At 42.9% G+C, this 16,737-nt stretch overlaps 2 protein-coding genes across 6 annotated transcripts in view; both read left to right on the forward strand.

The window, feature by feature from the left end:
• ATP6V0A2 (ATPase H+ transporting V0 subunit a2) overlaps positions 1-7,330 on the forward strand; it is a 29,990-nt gene extending 22,660 nt beyond the window's left edge. Inside the window, exons 16-20 of the mRNA XM_028709195.2 lie at positions 1,422-1,541; positions 2,626-2,745; positions 3,751-3,868; positions 5,080-5,251; positions 5,973-7,330. Of these exons, the coding sequence (XP_028565028.1) occupies positions 1,422-1,541; positions 2,626-2,745; positions 3,751-3,868; positions 5,080-5,251; positions 5,973-6,072 (630 nt within the window). The 3' untranslated portion in view covers positions 6,073-7,330. The remainder of the gene's footprint in view (positions 1-1,421; positions 1,542-2,625; positions 2,746-3,750; positions 3,869-5,079; positions 5,252-5,972) is intronic.
• Positions 7,331-12,526: 5,196 nt separating this feature from the next.
• DNAH10 (dynein axonemal heavy chain 10) overlaps positions 12,527-16,737 on the forward strand; it is a 107,674-nt gene continuing 103,463 nt past the window's right edge. For 3 of the 5 annotated variants that reach the window (XM_028711206.2, XM_028711207.2, XM_028711208.2), the window contains exons 1-3: positions 12,532-12,814; positions 14,198-14,278; positions 15,697-15,839. In XM_028711206.2, coding sequence (XP_028567039.2) covers positions 12,595-12,814; positions 14,198-14,278; positions 15,697-15,839 — 444 coding nt within the window. In that variant the 5' untranslated portion in view covers positions 12,532-12,594. Of the gene's footprint in view, positions 12,815-14,197; positions 14,279-15,696; positions 15,840-16,737 lie in introns of all 5 variants that reach the window. The other 2 variants (XR_003704238.2, XM_028711210.2) reach the window with 2 other exon arrangements.

Raw genomic sequence — 16,737 nt, forward strand, 5'->3', positions numbered from 1 at the left:
ACCACAGGTGCCACTTCTGTGCATGCGTGTAGCGTGGAAGAGCGCTTCTGTGCATGCACGCGGGGCGAAAGCTGGAAAAATACTTCTGGGTTTGCTGTATTCGCATCCTGCAGTGTGCGTATCCAGGGGTACCACTGTACTTGGTTCTAGGCATGTATGGAAGATAGTCTTTCCTGTGCTGGTATTGTTGGCATCCATCTGTCTCGGGAGACGATGGAAGTCAAACCACTGCGTTAGCAGCACCAAAGTGACCTCCCCGGGGTGCAAGCCTGGGCAGTGCATATGTTGGAATTAGGAGTCATCTTTTTGATTCCAGAGAAAGGAATAAAATGTTCTGATAAGAGCAACACTTCTTTTTTAGCAACTCAGAAGTTACTTTGTGGGAGCAGTGGCCTGGGATGAAGTGGCATATGAAAGTTGTGGCATGGAAGAAAAAGCATAAATGTGGAAATATTGTAGTGATGTATGCAAAGTATAAACAAGGCAATATTAATATGTGGTTTCCCCACATTTTTCTCTTTGTCGTTCTTTCTGCACTGATTTGGTTTTTGTCTTTGTTGTGTGTATGGAGATGCAAGTGGATGCTTTGAAAGGAAGAGGGGCAGTTGGTGAAATAGATGGAATTGAACAGACAGCCATACAAAAGTGTTCATTTTAGGGCTTGTAACCCAGTTTTAAAAAATCTTCAAATGCAGTCCTAAATAAACTTATTGAGAAGTAAACCACATGGAACATAGTGAATTATGAATAAGCATGCATAGAACTGAATCATCAATGCATAATCTCAGTTTTTAGTTAACTGATAAATTTTTACATGTGTTGCAGGAGGCATCATATTAGGAAAGTCATTTCTTCCCGTCCCTCTTCTAGGATGGTATTTGCCAGCTGCAGTTTTAACACAACTTTAACTTTTTTATTAAAAAAAAAATCTGCCTGATTAATATGGTCACCTTGTCTGGGGATCAGAAGGGTTCATTTTAACTATAAATAAATGTTGTGGCCTTACTTTTTATTGTATTAAAATTAATAAGGTATAAACAGTAAATGAAAAAAAAAACCAATTCCAAACTGGCATTTAAGTCAGTTGTCATGCAAATCCTTTTCCTGCAAAGAATTGACGCCCATCTGAATCCTTTCAGTAATGTATATGCCAAAGATGGGGAACCTGTGGTCCACTAGGTGTTGTTGAAACCAAGTCCCATTAGCTCTATTCCCAGCATTCAGGGATTGTGGGAGTTGTAGTTTAGTGCTTCCTGGAGATGTCCACAGATTCTCCACCCTTCTGGGCACTGGGGGAACTGTCGCATTCTGAGGCACGGCAGTTGCCATTAGGAGAGTTTTAGTGGTTTTGTGTAGGGAGGAGGGAATCAGACTCCATATAAAACAGCTTTGTCTTTTTTGCCTCCTCTCTTTCAAAACAGATGGTTCTACAGAAATTTCTCCTGTCTGTTGCTGTGCTTTCAGTTCCAGTGCTGCTTTTTGGAAAACCACTTTATTTATACTGGTTGAGCAATGGAGGCCAAAGCATCGGAGCATACAGAGTATGTATTGGAAATAACTGCCTATGGTAGCTTGTGTGTTATAAGATTGGCAAAATCCTTCTTCCAATTAAATGTATGTTCTCTGAATTAGTTTGATGGCTCTGTAAACACATGTTCTTTTTGGTTAAGGGGCAAGGAAAAAAGGATATGAATAAATGCCATTTTGTTACAGAAAAGGACATATATATATATGTTTCCAAGCCAGAAGTAATAAAATGAAGTTCTGTAACAGTGTAGCCCAATTGACCAGCCTATGACTACAGGCAGAGGTTGCGTTCCCGGGTATCGCACACATAAGTGAAATCATGTATAGTGGGGATCACTGTCTAAAAGCCAAACTACTCTAAAAACCCACCCAACTCCACCACAATAGTTCTCTCCAAACCTCCTTTCTCAAACTCCAACTCTCCACAGCCTGAAAAATCAGTGCAAAGGGTCATAGGATTGCTAACCATTTTCTTGCTCTTTTTGCACCATTCCGGCCATTTCCCCACTGTTTTTGGGCCATTTTTGCCTTTTTTGTGGCTTTTTGCTGTTTAAATTGATTTTATTTATTTCCTGGCACTGTGCAGGTGCGGTCACGCATGTGTTAAATGCATGAAAGTGGGGAGACACCTGTATTATTATTATTATTATTATTATTATTATTATTATTATTATTAAAAAAGCAAGGATTGCCAAGCTGGCCCAGGTATTGACATGACCCACAACAGTTGTTGATCTTGTGAACGGTCATTCTGCTGTGAGGCTGTTTTTGGCCCTTGAGGTCTTGCTAAGTTGTGCCACTGGGAGGGTTCCCTAAATAGTGCAGCTAATTCTTACTCTTCACACACTATAAAAGCAACCTTAATTCAGTAGAGGGTTGTGGGTAGAGTGTGTTTCAGCTATCAAACATTTGGGTAGCACTGAGATAGAAATACAGAAGGCTTCATTGCATTTTAAAAAGTTGGTCATCTTTCTTGAGAACTAAATCTTTAGCACTTGGGTTTTTGGGGGGCTGGTGGAGATGGTTGCTGTAATCCAACTTGGGCCGTTGAGGTGGGGTGAGTGATACAATTCAATTTTTTATTTTTAAATTCTCCAGAAAGGCTACCGGTTAGTACGAAAAGAAAGTGAAGAAGAAATTGCTCTGCTGAGAACTCATGATATTGAAGAAGGAAGCAGCTCTTTGGACCACAGGCACAAAGATGAGGAGAAAGAAGAGGTAGATGTGTGCGTTTCGCAGAAACTGCCTGTAGTTTGGAGCTATGTGAAAGGAATCCTCTCAGTGCAGCACAGGGCGTGTTCGCCTTCCCCTTCAGTTTGTGGTGTTATATTTCTTTCGGAAGGACCGCCCCCCTTTGTGGCTTGTATGCATTTATCAGCAATCTGGAAGACTGCAAAATGTGATGTTACATAATCTCTCACAGGCCACCTACAGGATGCTGGCTCTTATTTCAAATCCCTCCTCAAAACGCCCTTTTTAGGGTGTCCTGCACCCTGGCATTTAAATTAATGCATATCCCCCTGCATTTACCCTTGCCCATAAATCCCTTCCTCTCCCTGTGTTAAATTTTAGGTTGTAAGCTCCTTGGGGAAGGGACCTGTCATCTTGTAATTTGTTACTGTGTTGTGCTGGGCTCATTGAGGGTGCTATCTAAATACCCCCTAGAAAACTTCTAGCAATCGTTTTTTCAAATGTTCTGCCTCCAGAGAGCCTTTTCATGCTGAGTTGACTACTCTAGAACTACTGCGTATTGCAGAGGATTCAGGATAGTGTTGCATGATTGACACAGCATGCTGTGAAGCCTCCACATTCCCATGCATGAAGTATGTGCCTAAGATAAAACCTTATGCTTCTCTGTGCTTTTTGAGGGCAGTAAGGGTAAAAACGGTCCAAGGAATACCATTTAAAAACACCATAGAGCAAGTTCAGAGAGGCTGACAGAGATGTGGCAATGCACATTACTATCTCCACTGGCGGGCAGCAGCTCTCCAGGATTGTAGGCAGGATTTTCTCCCAGCCCTATTTGGAGATGCTGGCGACTAAACCTGGGACCTTCTGCTTGGTCCTTCCTGATACCCAACAAAGTCCTACTCTGTAGGCCTGTTGATCTCAGTGGGTCTACTCTGAACATGACTAGCACTGGAGACCACCTACTGAAATGAATTTGATGTGTCCCAGGAATTCTAAAGTACATCTGTATGTTTACATATTATTTTGCTTTAGTTTAACTTTACAGATGTATTCATGGATCAAGCTATCCATACCATTGAATACTGTCTAGGATGCATCTCCAACTCTGCTTCATACCTCAGGCTCTGGGCTCTCAGTTTGGCCCATGCACGTAAGTATCCTGCATGCAGTCTCAAACGCTCTATTTTCTTGTTTCCACCTTGGTTCTTCAGGAGTCTCCCCCCGCTTTTGATTTTAAAACAAATATAAAACATATTTAATTCTAATGTGCGTATTCATTGTCCTATTCAGACATAATAAAAATTGGTTTCCTGCAAGGAAATTGGAAGCATTCATGTCACGGAACTGCCATCGGTTCAGGAGGGAGAGAGGAAAAGCCGAATGGATTATAGAGAGCCTCCAAGGATCGTGGGAAGCAGCTCCTCCTCAACGGAGGAGAGTAACCACGCCTCCAGTGGAGAGGAGCTGCAGGGCTCAGAGGAGGACACCTCGCCTGGGCAAAGCGGGGAGGAGAGGGGTCCTCCGTTACCCACGCCCTCCTTGCGCAGTAAGCTTCCGCGCAGAGAGGGGAGGCGCGGACTGGGCATCAAGAAATTGCTTTGCTGGGTTTAAGAACCACCCACTCACGGATTCTGCCAGTGAATGAGCCAGCCACGGGAGAGTGGCGCTCTGGACAGATAAAGTTTATTTTTGCAGCTAAAGCAAGGCTTTACTACGGAGTAGGCAGGTAATTGCCTGCTTGTTCTCGAGCAACCGCTTGGAACCTTTACAATCTATTTTCAGTTTTAAACTATAATCATTGTTCCCTATAATGTATGAGAACTGTGGTATATTGAGGCTATGGTTAGTAAAGAGGCCAGAATCTGAAACCATGGTTTGACCTCAGCTTTTTTTTACATAAGTTTTTATTAAAATATTTTTCATGAGTAACAAAAATATATTCAGTATCTCTGTGTTCAAATGGTAGAGTTCAAATCATACAGTTCAATTACATTCAGCATGATACATTGTTGGTATGGGCAGTATTGGGTTGAAGGTGAAGAAGCAAACTGCATTTCCCTAACTTTAGACACCATAGGAAATACACTTAACTTAAAAGCGGAAGCAAATCTTCCAGTCTCGCCAGTATGAAGTGGGGACAGCAGATCATGCAAGCTAAGAGCTTTCCACAGCTCATCAACATAGTCCAAAGCCATAGTTTCCTGTTGCGTCTGAGTAGGGCATGATTAAGGTATTCCATCTTCAACTGCTTTTAATAATGAGAAATGTGTCCCTGGCAAAATTACTTGTCCTTTAGGCATGCCATGTGGTAAAGTATTAAAAAGCAGGATTTGGGACAGTTTATTGTGTTTTTATTTTTAGAATTATCAGAAGTCCTCTGGGCAATGATCATGAGAGTGGGCCTTCGCGTGGATGCGACTTATGGGATCATCCTTCTGATACCAGTTTCAGCCTTATTTATGGTTCTAACAATATTCATTCTTTTAGTCATGGAAGGTCTTTCTGCTTTTCTACATGCTGTACGACTTCACTGGTATGTGTGTTTCTTTTAATATATACGTGTGTGTGTGTGGCTTGCTAGCAAAACGTTTTTGATTTTTTAATTAAAAAATGTAAAGCTTTATTTTTATTTTTATTTTTAAAGTAAATGAATCCTTTATTGACATTAAGTATGTTCCACTGGAAAGTAATTACCGTATTTTTCGCACCATAGGACGCACTTTTCCCCCTCCAAATATGAAGGGGGAAATGTGTGTGCGTCCTATGGTGCGAATGCAGGCTTTCGCTGAAGCCTGGAGAGTGAGAGGGGTCGGTGCGCACCGACCCCTCACGCTCTCCAGGCTTTGCACACCTCTCCGCAAGCAGCGGGAGCCCAGCGCTGGGCTCCCGCTGCTTGCGGAGACTTGCCTGCATGCCGAAGCCTGCGCGTGCTGAGCTCAGCGCGCCCAGGCTTCGCGGACCTCTCCGCAAGCAGCGGGAGCGCTCCCACGGCTTGCAGAGAGCTGCCTGTTTGGGGGCTGGGGTCGGGGGAAGCTCGAGCTTCCCCCGCCCCAGCCCCGCGCCTGGGGGAAAAATAATTTCCCCCCCTTTATTTCCCCCCCAAAAAACTGGGTGCGCCCTATGGTCCGGTGCGCCCTATGGTGCGAAAAATACGGTATTCATTGTAGATACGATTCAGAGCATGTTTGCCTAGCAGTTTTGAACGGGATCCGTGTGATTGCCTTTATCTGAATGTATTGCTCTTCTTCTTACAGGGTAGAATTTCAGAACAAGTTCTACGCAGGCGAAGGATACAAGTTCACACCTTTCTCCTTTCAAGACATTTCTTTACATTGTAATAGATACATTGCATAGTTTGGCTGCTGTAGTCAGTACATCTCTAGACTTGTTTGAAAATAATCATGTACCTATTTGTCATTCTTGTAGAGTTCATTGTAGAAAAGAACAACACTGATTGCCTTACAATGCAGCCAAATAATTTTGTAATATATAACCTCACATTTGGATTTTGCTAATGTGGATTTCTGGTAAATAGTCATAAAAATGTCTGTGTTTTCCAGTCATGAGCACATATAAATTGATTTTAAAACTGATTCTAAATATCTCATTGCTGCTTTTAAAAATGCTGCAGGTATTTTTAAGAGCAGTTTGTTTCCTTTTGTAAACCCTTAGAGTGCATCCGATATGCACTTAACTGGAGGTAAGCCCCATTGAACCTGAGTTCAGTACTGAAAAATGCCTTGTCATTCTGTCTTGTCATTCCTGTTAGTACTACTGCACCTTCATGATTGCTCATAGCTCAGAAAATCAGGCAGCAGCTGAGAACGAAGTTGCTTAGCTTTCATTATTTACAGGAAACTATTAAGACTTTGTTATACAGTCTAAGACATGGGCTAAGATATTGTTTAAAAGCTTTTTGCCTCTGGTTTGAGCAAGAGCTATGCTATTTTTTTGCCACTGCTCAATCCTACATTTTGAATATAAGGGGAAGGATTTGAAAGCCATGCCAGCTTTTGGATTCAGTAAAAAACTTTGAAGCCTGTGGCCTTGAATTTTTTAAGGAAATGCCTGTTAAGTTGACCAAGGAGCAAGTTATAGGGGCTCACAGTGATTCTCTTCCAATATTGCTACCTGAAATTAGTTTGCAAGGTATTAAATATTCTAATTTAACTCCTGGTGGAACTTAAACTTCATTTGCTTAAATGAAAAAAAGATTCCTTGAAATTAAGTATATGCTTATGTAAGTTTCTTCAGTATTGCAGTCTGGATATCCCCATACCTTTTGTTCAGTGTTGAATGGCAAACTACCTGAGTTAGTACAAGTTCTTAGAAAACAATTACACACTCCATTTATGCACATCATTCCATTGCTGGAACTTAATACTTGCAAAATCAGGTTCTAGTTTAATTTTGTTTTTGACACAGCAGTGAATTTGAATGAAACTTGTTTATGCTTGGTGAAGACAGCTACCTTTTAAAAGTTTTTTTTAAAATTTCAAAATGAAAATGGAGGTATTTCACCTTACCGAGTTTTATAATTGCCAGCAGAATAAATCTAGCCTTCTTTCATATTCATCTTAAATAAAAGCTAATCACTCATTTTGAGAACAAACATTGTGCCTGTTAAATTGTAGCTTGCAATGAGTTATGATGGTGATGATTTAAACCTCTGGGGAACCAAGCTGTGGGGGAAATGAGGATATGAGTCCCTAGAGAAAATGATGGGGTGAGAATGGGCGAATACAAGAGGTGGGAGGAGAACTATTATTGTAGGGATGGTGGCAGGATGAGAGTGGGTTGTATTGTTCAGGAAATATAATCATTACAATGGATACAAGAGAATGCCCAGTAAAAAATATCACATCCTTAGATTAATGTAGTCTGGAACCATTGTGGTGTAACACCTTAATGGTTAAATTCTCCCTTGTCACCCATGATAATCTACTGGAAGAAAAAGAATGGGCTACTCTGGTTGTGAGTAGAGGTGGATGGTGTCTTTAATGCAGGGCAAAAGTATGTGTGTGTAGGATAGAGGTGTCTGGTACAGCAACAGTGATTTGAAGCCAATATTAAGGAGAGGAGAGGGAGGAGGGGAAGTTGGAAAGGCAGAGTTTAATTTGGAGAAAGGTGGAGGAGTCACATAGCCCTTAATTTTTAAAAATAATAATTTTGGGGTGGAAACATGAAAACAGGCTATTTCAATCAGTGCAAAAGAAATTACAGCTCTACCTCGGGTCCCAAATGCCTTGCGAGTCTAATGTTTTGACTTCTGAACACTGCAAACCTGGAAGTGAGTGTTCCGGTTTTTGAATGTTCTTTTGGAAGCCAAATGTCTGACGGGGCTTCCGATTGGCTGCAGGAGCGTCCTGCAGCCAATCAGAAGCTGCACTTTGATTTTCGAATGTTTCAGAAGTCAAACCGACTTCTGGAACAGATTCTGTTTGACTTCTGAGGTATGACTGAAGAAAACATAAAACAGGGCCCAAAATTGTGACAAATCATATAGTATTTCATAATCAATTGGAAGAACTGAACAGATAAATGAAAACTAGTTTGCTATTTTAAAACAAATATTTTCCTTAAAAATTCCAGTTTCCCCATTACTCCCTCCCAAGCCAAAAGTTTTTATTGTAACCACAAACAAGAATATGCAATGGGCTGCGGATCACCATATGCATGAACTCTTGTATACTCAATAAAGTAATGCCCTACAGCTGCAAACTTATTTTGTGCAGTTTGGACCCTCACAATTTTCATTAGCAAGTTTTCCTAGTAAGGCAAGCTCACATGATCTGCTACAATTTTTGATACCAGTACTCAAGATAATTAATCTGGTAGTCTCTTCAGTGCTTGGCAATTGTATCTATTTCTGTCCCTTAAAAAGTAAATTATCAGTTTTTTATGGAGCAAACATATTTGTCACTTTCCAAACTATAAGAGGATAGTTTGCTTTGTGATCAGCCCAATTTCTTTAAATATTTTCCAACAAAAATATGTATTTTGGGGCATTCCCACTGCATGTGTCAGTTTGTGCCTACTGCATGACACCCTCTCCAGAGCAATGGTGTTACATACCATTTGTGAAGTATTTTAAGAGCCATTTATTATTATCTTGGGCTTTTGCTTTACTCTTAAAACAAACCTGTTAGGTAGGTTAAGCTAAGAGATGGGTAACTGCTAGCTGAAAAAACAAAAAAAATTCCTTCCAGTAGCACCTTAAAGACCAACTAAGTTAGTTCTTGGTATGAGCTTTCGTGTGCATGCACACTTCTTCAGATACACTGAAACAGAAGTTGCCAGATCCTTCTATATAGTGAGAAGGTGGGGAGGGGTATTACTCAGAAGGGTGGTGGGAATGGGTGATGGGCAGATAGCTGTGGTGAGCCTGTTGACGACTCTTAACGACTGCAATAGGTCTTACAGGAAAAAGCAAGGGGTGAGAAGGTGAAAAATGGCTTTGTCATGTATAATGAGATAAGAATCCAATGTCTTTGTTCAGACCAGGTTTCTCCATGGTTTTAAGTTTAGTAATGAGTTGCAACTCAGCAGCTTCTCTTTCCAGTCTATTTCTGAAATTCCTTTGTAGTAAAAGATCTTGTATAGAATGTCCTGGGAGATTGAAGTGTTCTCCTACTGGAATCACAAGACAGAGAAACCAGTAGGAGAACACTTCAATCTCCCAGGACATTCTATACAAGATCTCAAAGTAGCATATATGCTTCAGCATCCCTTTCTCCCAGATTTAAAAAAAAGAATAGAAAGGCTTGAACTCTGCTCTGCCACTAACACAGGGGTGGGAGATCTATGGCTGTCCAGATGTTGTTGGACTCCCAATTCCTATCAATCCCAGCTAGCATAGCCAGTAGCCAGGGATGGTGGGAATTGTAGTCCAGCAAATACCTAAAGGTTACAGATGCTATGCTAATAATAATAGGTAAAAAGTAATAGGTAAAGCCCCCCTGGATAGTTAAGTCCAGTCAAAGGCAACTGTGGGGTTGCGGTGCTCATCTCGCTTTCAGGCCGAGGGAGCTGGTGTTTGTCCATAGACAGCTTTCCAGGTCATGTGGCCAGCATGACTAAACTGCTTCTGGCGCAATGGGACACCGTGACGGAAGCCAGAGCGCACAGAAACGTCGTTTACCTTCCCTCCGCAGTGGCACATATTCATTTACTTGCCCTGGTATGCTTTTGAACTGCTAGCTTGGCAGAAGTTGGGACAGAGCAACAGGAGCTCACTCCATTGCGGGGATTCGAACTTCCTACCTTCTGACTGACAAGCCCAAGAGGCTCAGTGGTTTAGACCACAGCACCACCCACTCCCTACTACTACTACTACTACTACTACTACTACTACTACTACTACTAATGTGTTTATTATACAAGGATTGTAGGGCTGGAAGAGATCCCAACAGTCATCTAGTTGGTTCAGAAACCAGCTGGTGCAGAATTCAGTGGCCAGGTTGCTCACTGGGCAGGACGGTTTCAGCATCCAGTGCCAATCCTGGCCCAAATGCACTGGCTGGCATTTAGTTTCCTGGTCCAGTTCAAAGTGCTGGTTTTGATCTATAAATCCCTAAGCAGCTCAGGACCATAACCCCTCAAGGCCTGCCTCTCCCCTTATGCACCGACCTGGACCCTGCAACCATCCTCTGAGGCTCTTCTTTGTGTGCCTTCCCTTCAAGAGGTCTGGAGGGTGGCAACACGAGAACAGGCCTTTCCTGCGGTGGCTCCTCATTTGTGGAAATCTCCCTGAGGAGGCTCATCTGGCGCCTTCATTACGTATATTTAGGCGCCAGGTGAAAACATTTCTCTTTGACCAGGTGTTCGGCTGATTAACATTCTATGGTTCTTAAAAATGTGTTTGTGGGAGAGAGGAGTTATGGTTTGTTTGTTTTATGATGTATTTTGTGTTGTAAACCTGTGATCTTCAGATGAATGGTGGTATACAAATTTAACAACAACAACCCAGTTATAAATCACAGGTTCTTTTTATCTGACATGGCACCCATTTATCACATGTACCTTAGAGCCATCACCTCATAACGACAACTAGCAGGAGCCCTGGTCAATCTAGAATGTGCCAAAAACATGGACACAACTTTCTCTCTATTGCTTTTTATTTCTTGTGGCTTTAGACTTTGATAGCAAATGCATTTATTTTATGCACCTCCCCCCCCCCCCCCCGTGTTCTATGTACTCTATATAATTTTATAAGATCTATACACTGATTGGTTGGTTCACCCCCCCCCAAGCTTTTATTAAAGTTTTTCATAATAAAGGAAAAGAAACTAATCTAAATAAGAATGCTAAAGCATATTAAAATATCCTCTGCTTTCTAAGCACCTTGGCTTGGATCTTTTCAATAGGCGCCTGCCTGATCGCCACAGGCAGGAACGGGTTGTATGTAGCTGCTGTTGCGTTTCATGCTTTTTCTGGGAAACGGGTAAATGGCAGATCCAGCTGATTTTAAACAGATCCTCATGAATTCATATGATTTTTTTCATTCAAATTAAATAAAACTGCCATGATATTGTAGACCATTTCTTAGTCTGTAGGCAGCATCAAAAAAATCATGCACCCTCTGTTTTGTGGGGCTGCAATGGCGCAAAAACATGGGTAAAAAACATGGATCCTCATGATTTTTGCACTAAATCAGCCTGAAGTCACTATCAGATCAAACATCATGGCCATGGGCGCAGCATGCACCACAAAAATCACGGATCCACAGCTTCCTGGTGACACTGTGACCCTAAAACTTGGTTTTGAAGCACGGATCCTCACGCTTTTTGCATTGGGCCACCCCAAACTCACTGTCAAATCACACATCATAGCCAGGGGCACAGCTTGCACCACAAAAAACTCAGATCCACAGCTTCCTGGCCATATCATGGCCCAAAAACGTGGTTTTGAAGCACAGATCCCCATGGATCCTCATGCTTTTTGTCTCTACTTTCCAGGGACAGTCCTGGATTTACAGAAGCCATTCTGGTTTCTGATTTGATCCCGGAAAGTCCCGCTTTTCCTCCGGACGCCCCTATTTCCATCGGAGAAATGTTGGAGGGTGTGGTATGATACCCCTGAGAGAAACGTTGTGAGGGCATGGAGTCGTGTGATCCTGGAGCCAAGAAGATCAAGTAACTATGCAACCTTTAGAAGGCAGCTGAAGGCAGCCCTGTATAGGGAAGTGCCCAATGTTTTCTTATGTTTTCATGTATGTTGGAAGCCGCTCAGAGTGGCTCCGGCAGCCTTAGTCAGACGGGTGGGGTATAAATAAAATAATAATTCTTATCATCATCATATTATTATATCATTAATATTATAATATCAAATATTATTATTGTTTTAATAATTTTAAGGTCGGACATATATATAAAATAAATGTTCATAAATGGACCAAGCACACACACAAACATAAACCACGTGTCGGAAGCGTGCAGAAAAAGTCCTGAAACCACTTTGTCCCTCCCAAATTTACCTGTTCCAAATAGCACATTGAAATGATAGTTAATGGTAAAGGCTTGATGTTGTTGGAGTTTGCTAAGGCTAAGGCTAGCTTGGAAGATTTGATTTCTACCCTGACAGAATTTAGGCTTGCACTTTTTTAAAAAGTGGAGGATCCATGAGGATCCGTGTAGATCCGCCGTGTAGACCCAGACACACACACACACACGGAGTCCGTAATAAATTATTTTTCATAAATGTTCTTTCTTGAATTCCACACGTTTTTCTATGCACACTGAACTCCCCGCCGCGCGCCGCGTTTCCTCGGGCTCTGGGTGGCGCGCGCGCGTGCACTCCGCGGCCTGGCGCCGTTGCCCCGGCGACGGAGGCGCGTCGGTTGGCCTGCTGCTCGCCGAAGCCCGGCCGAGGCGCGCCATGGACGACGTGCGGGTGCAGTGGGTGGGCGAGCGGCTGCAGAGCGCGCTGGGCGTGAAGGACGGGGCGCCCTTCGAGGAGCTGCTCAACCGCAACGACGGCGACGAGGCCGAGATCCTCCTGCGCTTCCTCAACCTGGGCGCCAGCGCCGAGGAGGGCGAGCCCGCCGCCCTCTTCTTCCGCCAGGAGATCCGCCTCGACGAGGTCGACGTCGAGATCGGTGGGCAGGGGGCCTCTGGGCGCGTGCAGAGAGCCTCGCCCCCCCCCTTCCCCGCTTCGAGCAGGGACTTCCCGGGAAAGCCCACGTGCTCGCCGCCCTCCAGATATTTCAGGCTGCAACGGCCCTGGGGCTGATGGGATTTGTAGTCCGCAACTGCCCTCCTTCTTCTTTGCCCCCTGAAGGGACTCAAGGCGACTGAGGGATGAAAGAGAACTGCTGCGCTACAAACGGGGGGGGGGGGGGATCCAACAATTAAAAAACCAATTAAACATCAATGAAGTTCTATATCTAATATCTGGAGGGGTGCCACTTTGGCTGTCCCTGGAATCCTCTCATAGGAACATAGGAGAAGCTGCCTCCTATCAAGTCAGATAATTGAGCAGCCCAGCCTAGTGTTGCCTGCACTAACTGGCAGTGGCAGCAGTTATCCAGGGTTTTAGATAGGGGGTCTCCGGACGGCACCTGCACTTTTCCTACCAAAAGTGTGCGCTCTAAGAGAGCCTTTGAGCATTTGCTGAGTGCCTTAACTCTCCGCACACAGAATGACCATAGCCTTGTGTGCCATCGCCTTTCATTTGCCACAAACGCTTGCCTGTTAGAGGGAGAGAAATGATAGAGTGTCTCTGAGCATATACAGAGTGCCCTGATCCAGTTGCTGAGTAGCAACATCCTTGCATCCTTCCTCCGACATCAGTATCTTCTGCCTTGACTATGTAAAAGAGTTGTGTATATATATATATATATATATATATATATATATATATATATATATATATATAAAACCCTCCTGCATGTCTCAGAGTGCTTTCCCACCACTTTACTGTGATTTCCCCCAGTCCGTATCTGTACTGGAATTGTTCTAAAAATGTTTTCATTGTTTTATCGCTTGTTGTTTGCTGCCCTGGACGCCTTTGTGAGGAAGGACTGAGTGTGGATTTAATAAATAAACAACACAGTCTTCAGTCCTTCCCTCATCATAACTTTCAGGTCCAAAGTTTCTTGAGTTTCTCCCAGGTAGTCATCCCCAGCATCTTTGTTTCGGAACGTCAGAAATCACAACTGAAGAAAAGCTGTTCAATTGCAACAGTACAATACAATGTAACCATTATTTTATATATTCCAGGGCTCAGTTTGACTTCACAAACAAGCTTCAAGTTTAAGCCCTGGCTCAAATTGTGCACTCTGAATAGTTTTTCTTTCTGAACCTGCTAACTTTAAATGAGAGGATTCCTTTATGGAGTCTCTTCTTGCTTGGCTGTCAGTGGACAGGAGTTTCCTGTGTGCATTCAGAGTCCATGCAAAGCTGTGGAATAGGCTCACGAACCCAGCTTCGGTTTTTTGTAACTTCTGTGTGATGCTTTTCTTTGTTTCTTTCTGAAACAGATGTTCCCTATGAAGAAGACGAGGAAGATAATCGTTCAGAGAAGATGGCTGCAGCGTCCAGCAGTTCAATGGTAGAAGCAAGTACGTAAAGGAAACAATTCAGGAAAAGCCTCACTAACAGCTGGAGACTCAACTACAGAAAGAATTAGAGTAAAATTAGATGTGATTTAGGATCACAGTTTCTTTGTTTTTAAAAATGAATTGTGGGATCAGAAGGTATGTAGCACTCTGGAACACGGTATGTATCCAGGTAAGTGAATATAGGATAACAGTCTCTGGTTATGGGCTGCAAGAAGATCAAACCTATCCATTCTTAAGGAAATCAGCCCTGAGTGCTCACTGGAAGGACAGATCCTGGCCACCTCATGAGAAGAAAAGACTCCCTGGAGAAGACCCTGATGTTGGGAAAGATGGAGGGCACAAGGAGAAGGGGACGACAGAGGACGAGATGGTTGGACAGTGTTCTCGAAGCTACCAGCATGAATTTGACCAAACTGCTGGAGGCAGTGGAAGACAGGAGTGCCTGGCGTGCTCTGGTCCAGGGGGTCACAAAGAGTTGGACACGACTAAATGACTAAACAACAAATATTTTGGGGGGCTTAACTTGCTGGACTACAGCTCCCATCACCCCAGACGATTAGAAATCTGAAGGCTAAGAGAAAAGCTTTTAATGCGTTTGCTGATCCAGCACCTCCTGTATCTGCCGTAGACCCAGTTGAGAGATAGCAATTGCTGTCAAGTGTAGAAGCCCTGGCTTATAAGGACCAACATCTGGTTGCTTCAACCATTAATTCTTGGGAGATTCAGTTGCAGAGTGGTACTTACAGCCTTGGAGAAGTAGGGGAGATATTTCAATATTCAGGGAGTGGAGAGCCCCAGGCCTGAGGGCCAAATGTGGCCCTCCAGATCCTTCCATATGGTCCTTGAAACTCTTCCCAGGCCACCCCCACTCACTGGCTCTGCTTCACATCTTTAATATTTTTGCCTGACTGGAACTGTGATAAGAACTCTTGCTTGTCTGGATGGAGAATAGAGAGAGGTGTGTGAGTATATTTAGAAACTAACCTAGTGTACAAAAGGGAGGCGGAATACATTTGTTGTCCTGCCCACTTTTGCTTCTGGCCCTGCTGGGATGTGGCCCTTGGAAGATTGCCCAGAAGAGAGTGAGTAATCATTGTGTCATTATTATTTGTATTGTGTTTTAAATATAAGCTGCCTCAAGAACTTTGGTTGGTAGGTGGGATGGAAATCCTCCTAAATAAATGAATGAATTAGTAAATAAATATTGGCCATGCCAGCTGGGGCCAATGGGAGCTGGCCCTCACACTCCTGACTTCCCAGTATCTCGTCAGAGGTATAATGCTTCTGCACAAGGAGGCTCTATTTCGCTGTCCTTGGGCCCCTTGAAGGGAGCCCTCTCCCACAGCTCAGGTTGCATGATTGATATGTTGCACTCATGTTTGCCATTGACTTCTTATTCCAAATATTCCTTTTTTTAGAGAGAGATCGAAAAAGCAAAAGTTCTCTGCCCGAAACTGGCGAGAAACCTCTGGTGGACCACACTTCTGCAGCTTCCCTTGGGTCCTTGACTGATATAGAGCATGAACTGGGTATGGGCGGTGGAACAGTTAGGATGTATAAAGTAAGTGTGTTCAGTGCTGGCTTTTCAGTGCACCAAAAACATGGGCTTTCCATGGAAAAGTCAAAGCAAATAGGTCTGCTCAGTGTATTAGGAAACCTTGCACAGATGGGTTGTATCCAACTCAATTACAGCAGACCCCCTGAAATTAATTCATCTAAGTTAGTCATGTCCATTTTGAATGGATATACCTTGAGCAGTACTATCATTGGATGCAACACATTCGTGATGAATTCCATTGAGAAGCCCTTCATTTCATTTCCAGATAAGTTCACAAGAATCTCAACTTTCAGGCTCATTTTCCATTTTCATACATAGTTAACATGTTCTATATAATTTTAAATATAATTTCCCAAAGTTTCATTATCTGGCAAGAGTTTTTCAAAATCACATTTTGAACATGAATAAAACAGCCAGAAGCATGACATGCAAGATGACTCAGAAGTTCTCTCTTCCCCCCTCCAAAGTTCAGTTAAAGATCTCCCAATCTTAGCTAAAACACAAAATATTATGTTAAAAAGCTTATGAATGTTACACTGGTCAGTATAGAATTATCCTTCTCTTTTCTGCTTTGACATTTTGCAGACCTTCTATTTTGTGAGCTTTCCCTCCACTTGTATATGGTAGACTGCAAGGATGAATATACCTCTATTCCATTTCTGTCCCCATTCCCATCTCTTTTGTCTTTTTACTAAAGTTATTTTTTTTAAAGAATGGCTTCTCACTTTTTTATTTTCAGTCATGACCTACTTCTTGAATTTCTGAATAAATGCACACAATTGTGTGTGGTGTAGCACTCTGGAAACAGCTTTGCAGTTCTCTGGCCTGTGTAGGAACCAACCAGTCATGCAGGCACATAGGCAAAATGAGGGGGTTTTTTTTGTATCGTAGGCCTTATTGA

The sequence above is a fragment of the Podarcis muralis genome, chromosome 16 (assembly GCF_964188315.1).
Source record: "Podarcis muralis chromosome 16, rPodMur119.hap1.1, whole genome shotgun sequence".
Classification (NCBI taxonomy): domain Eukaryota; kingdom Metazoa; phylum Chordata; class Lepidosauria; order Squamata; family Lacertidae; genus Podarcis; species Podarcis muralis.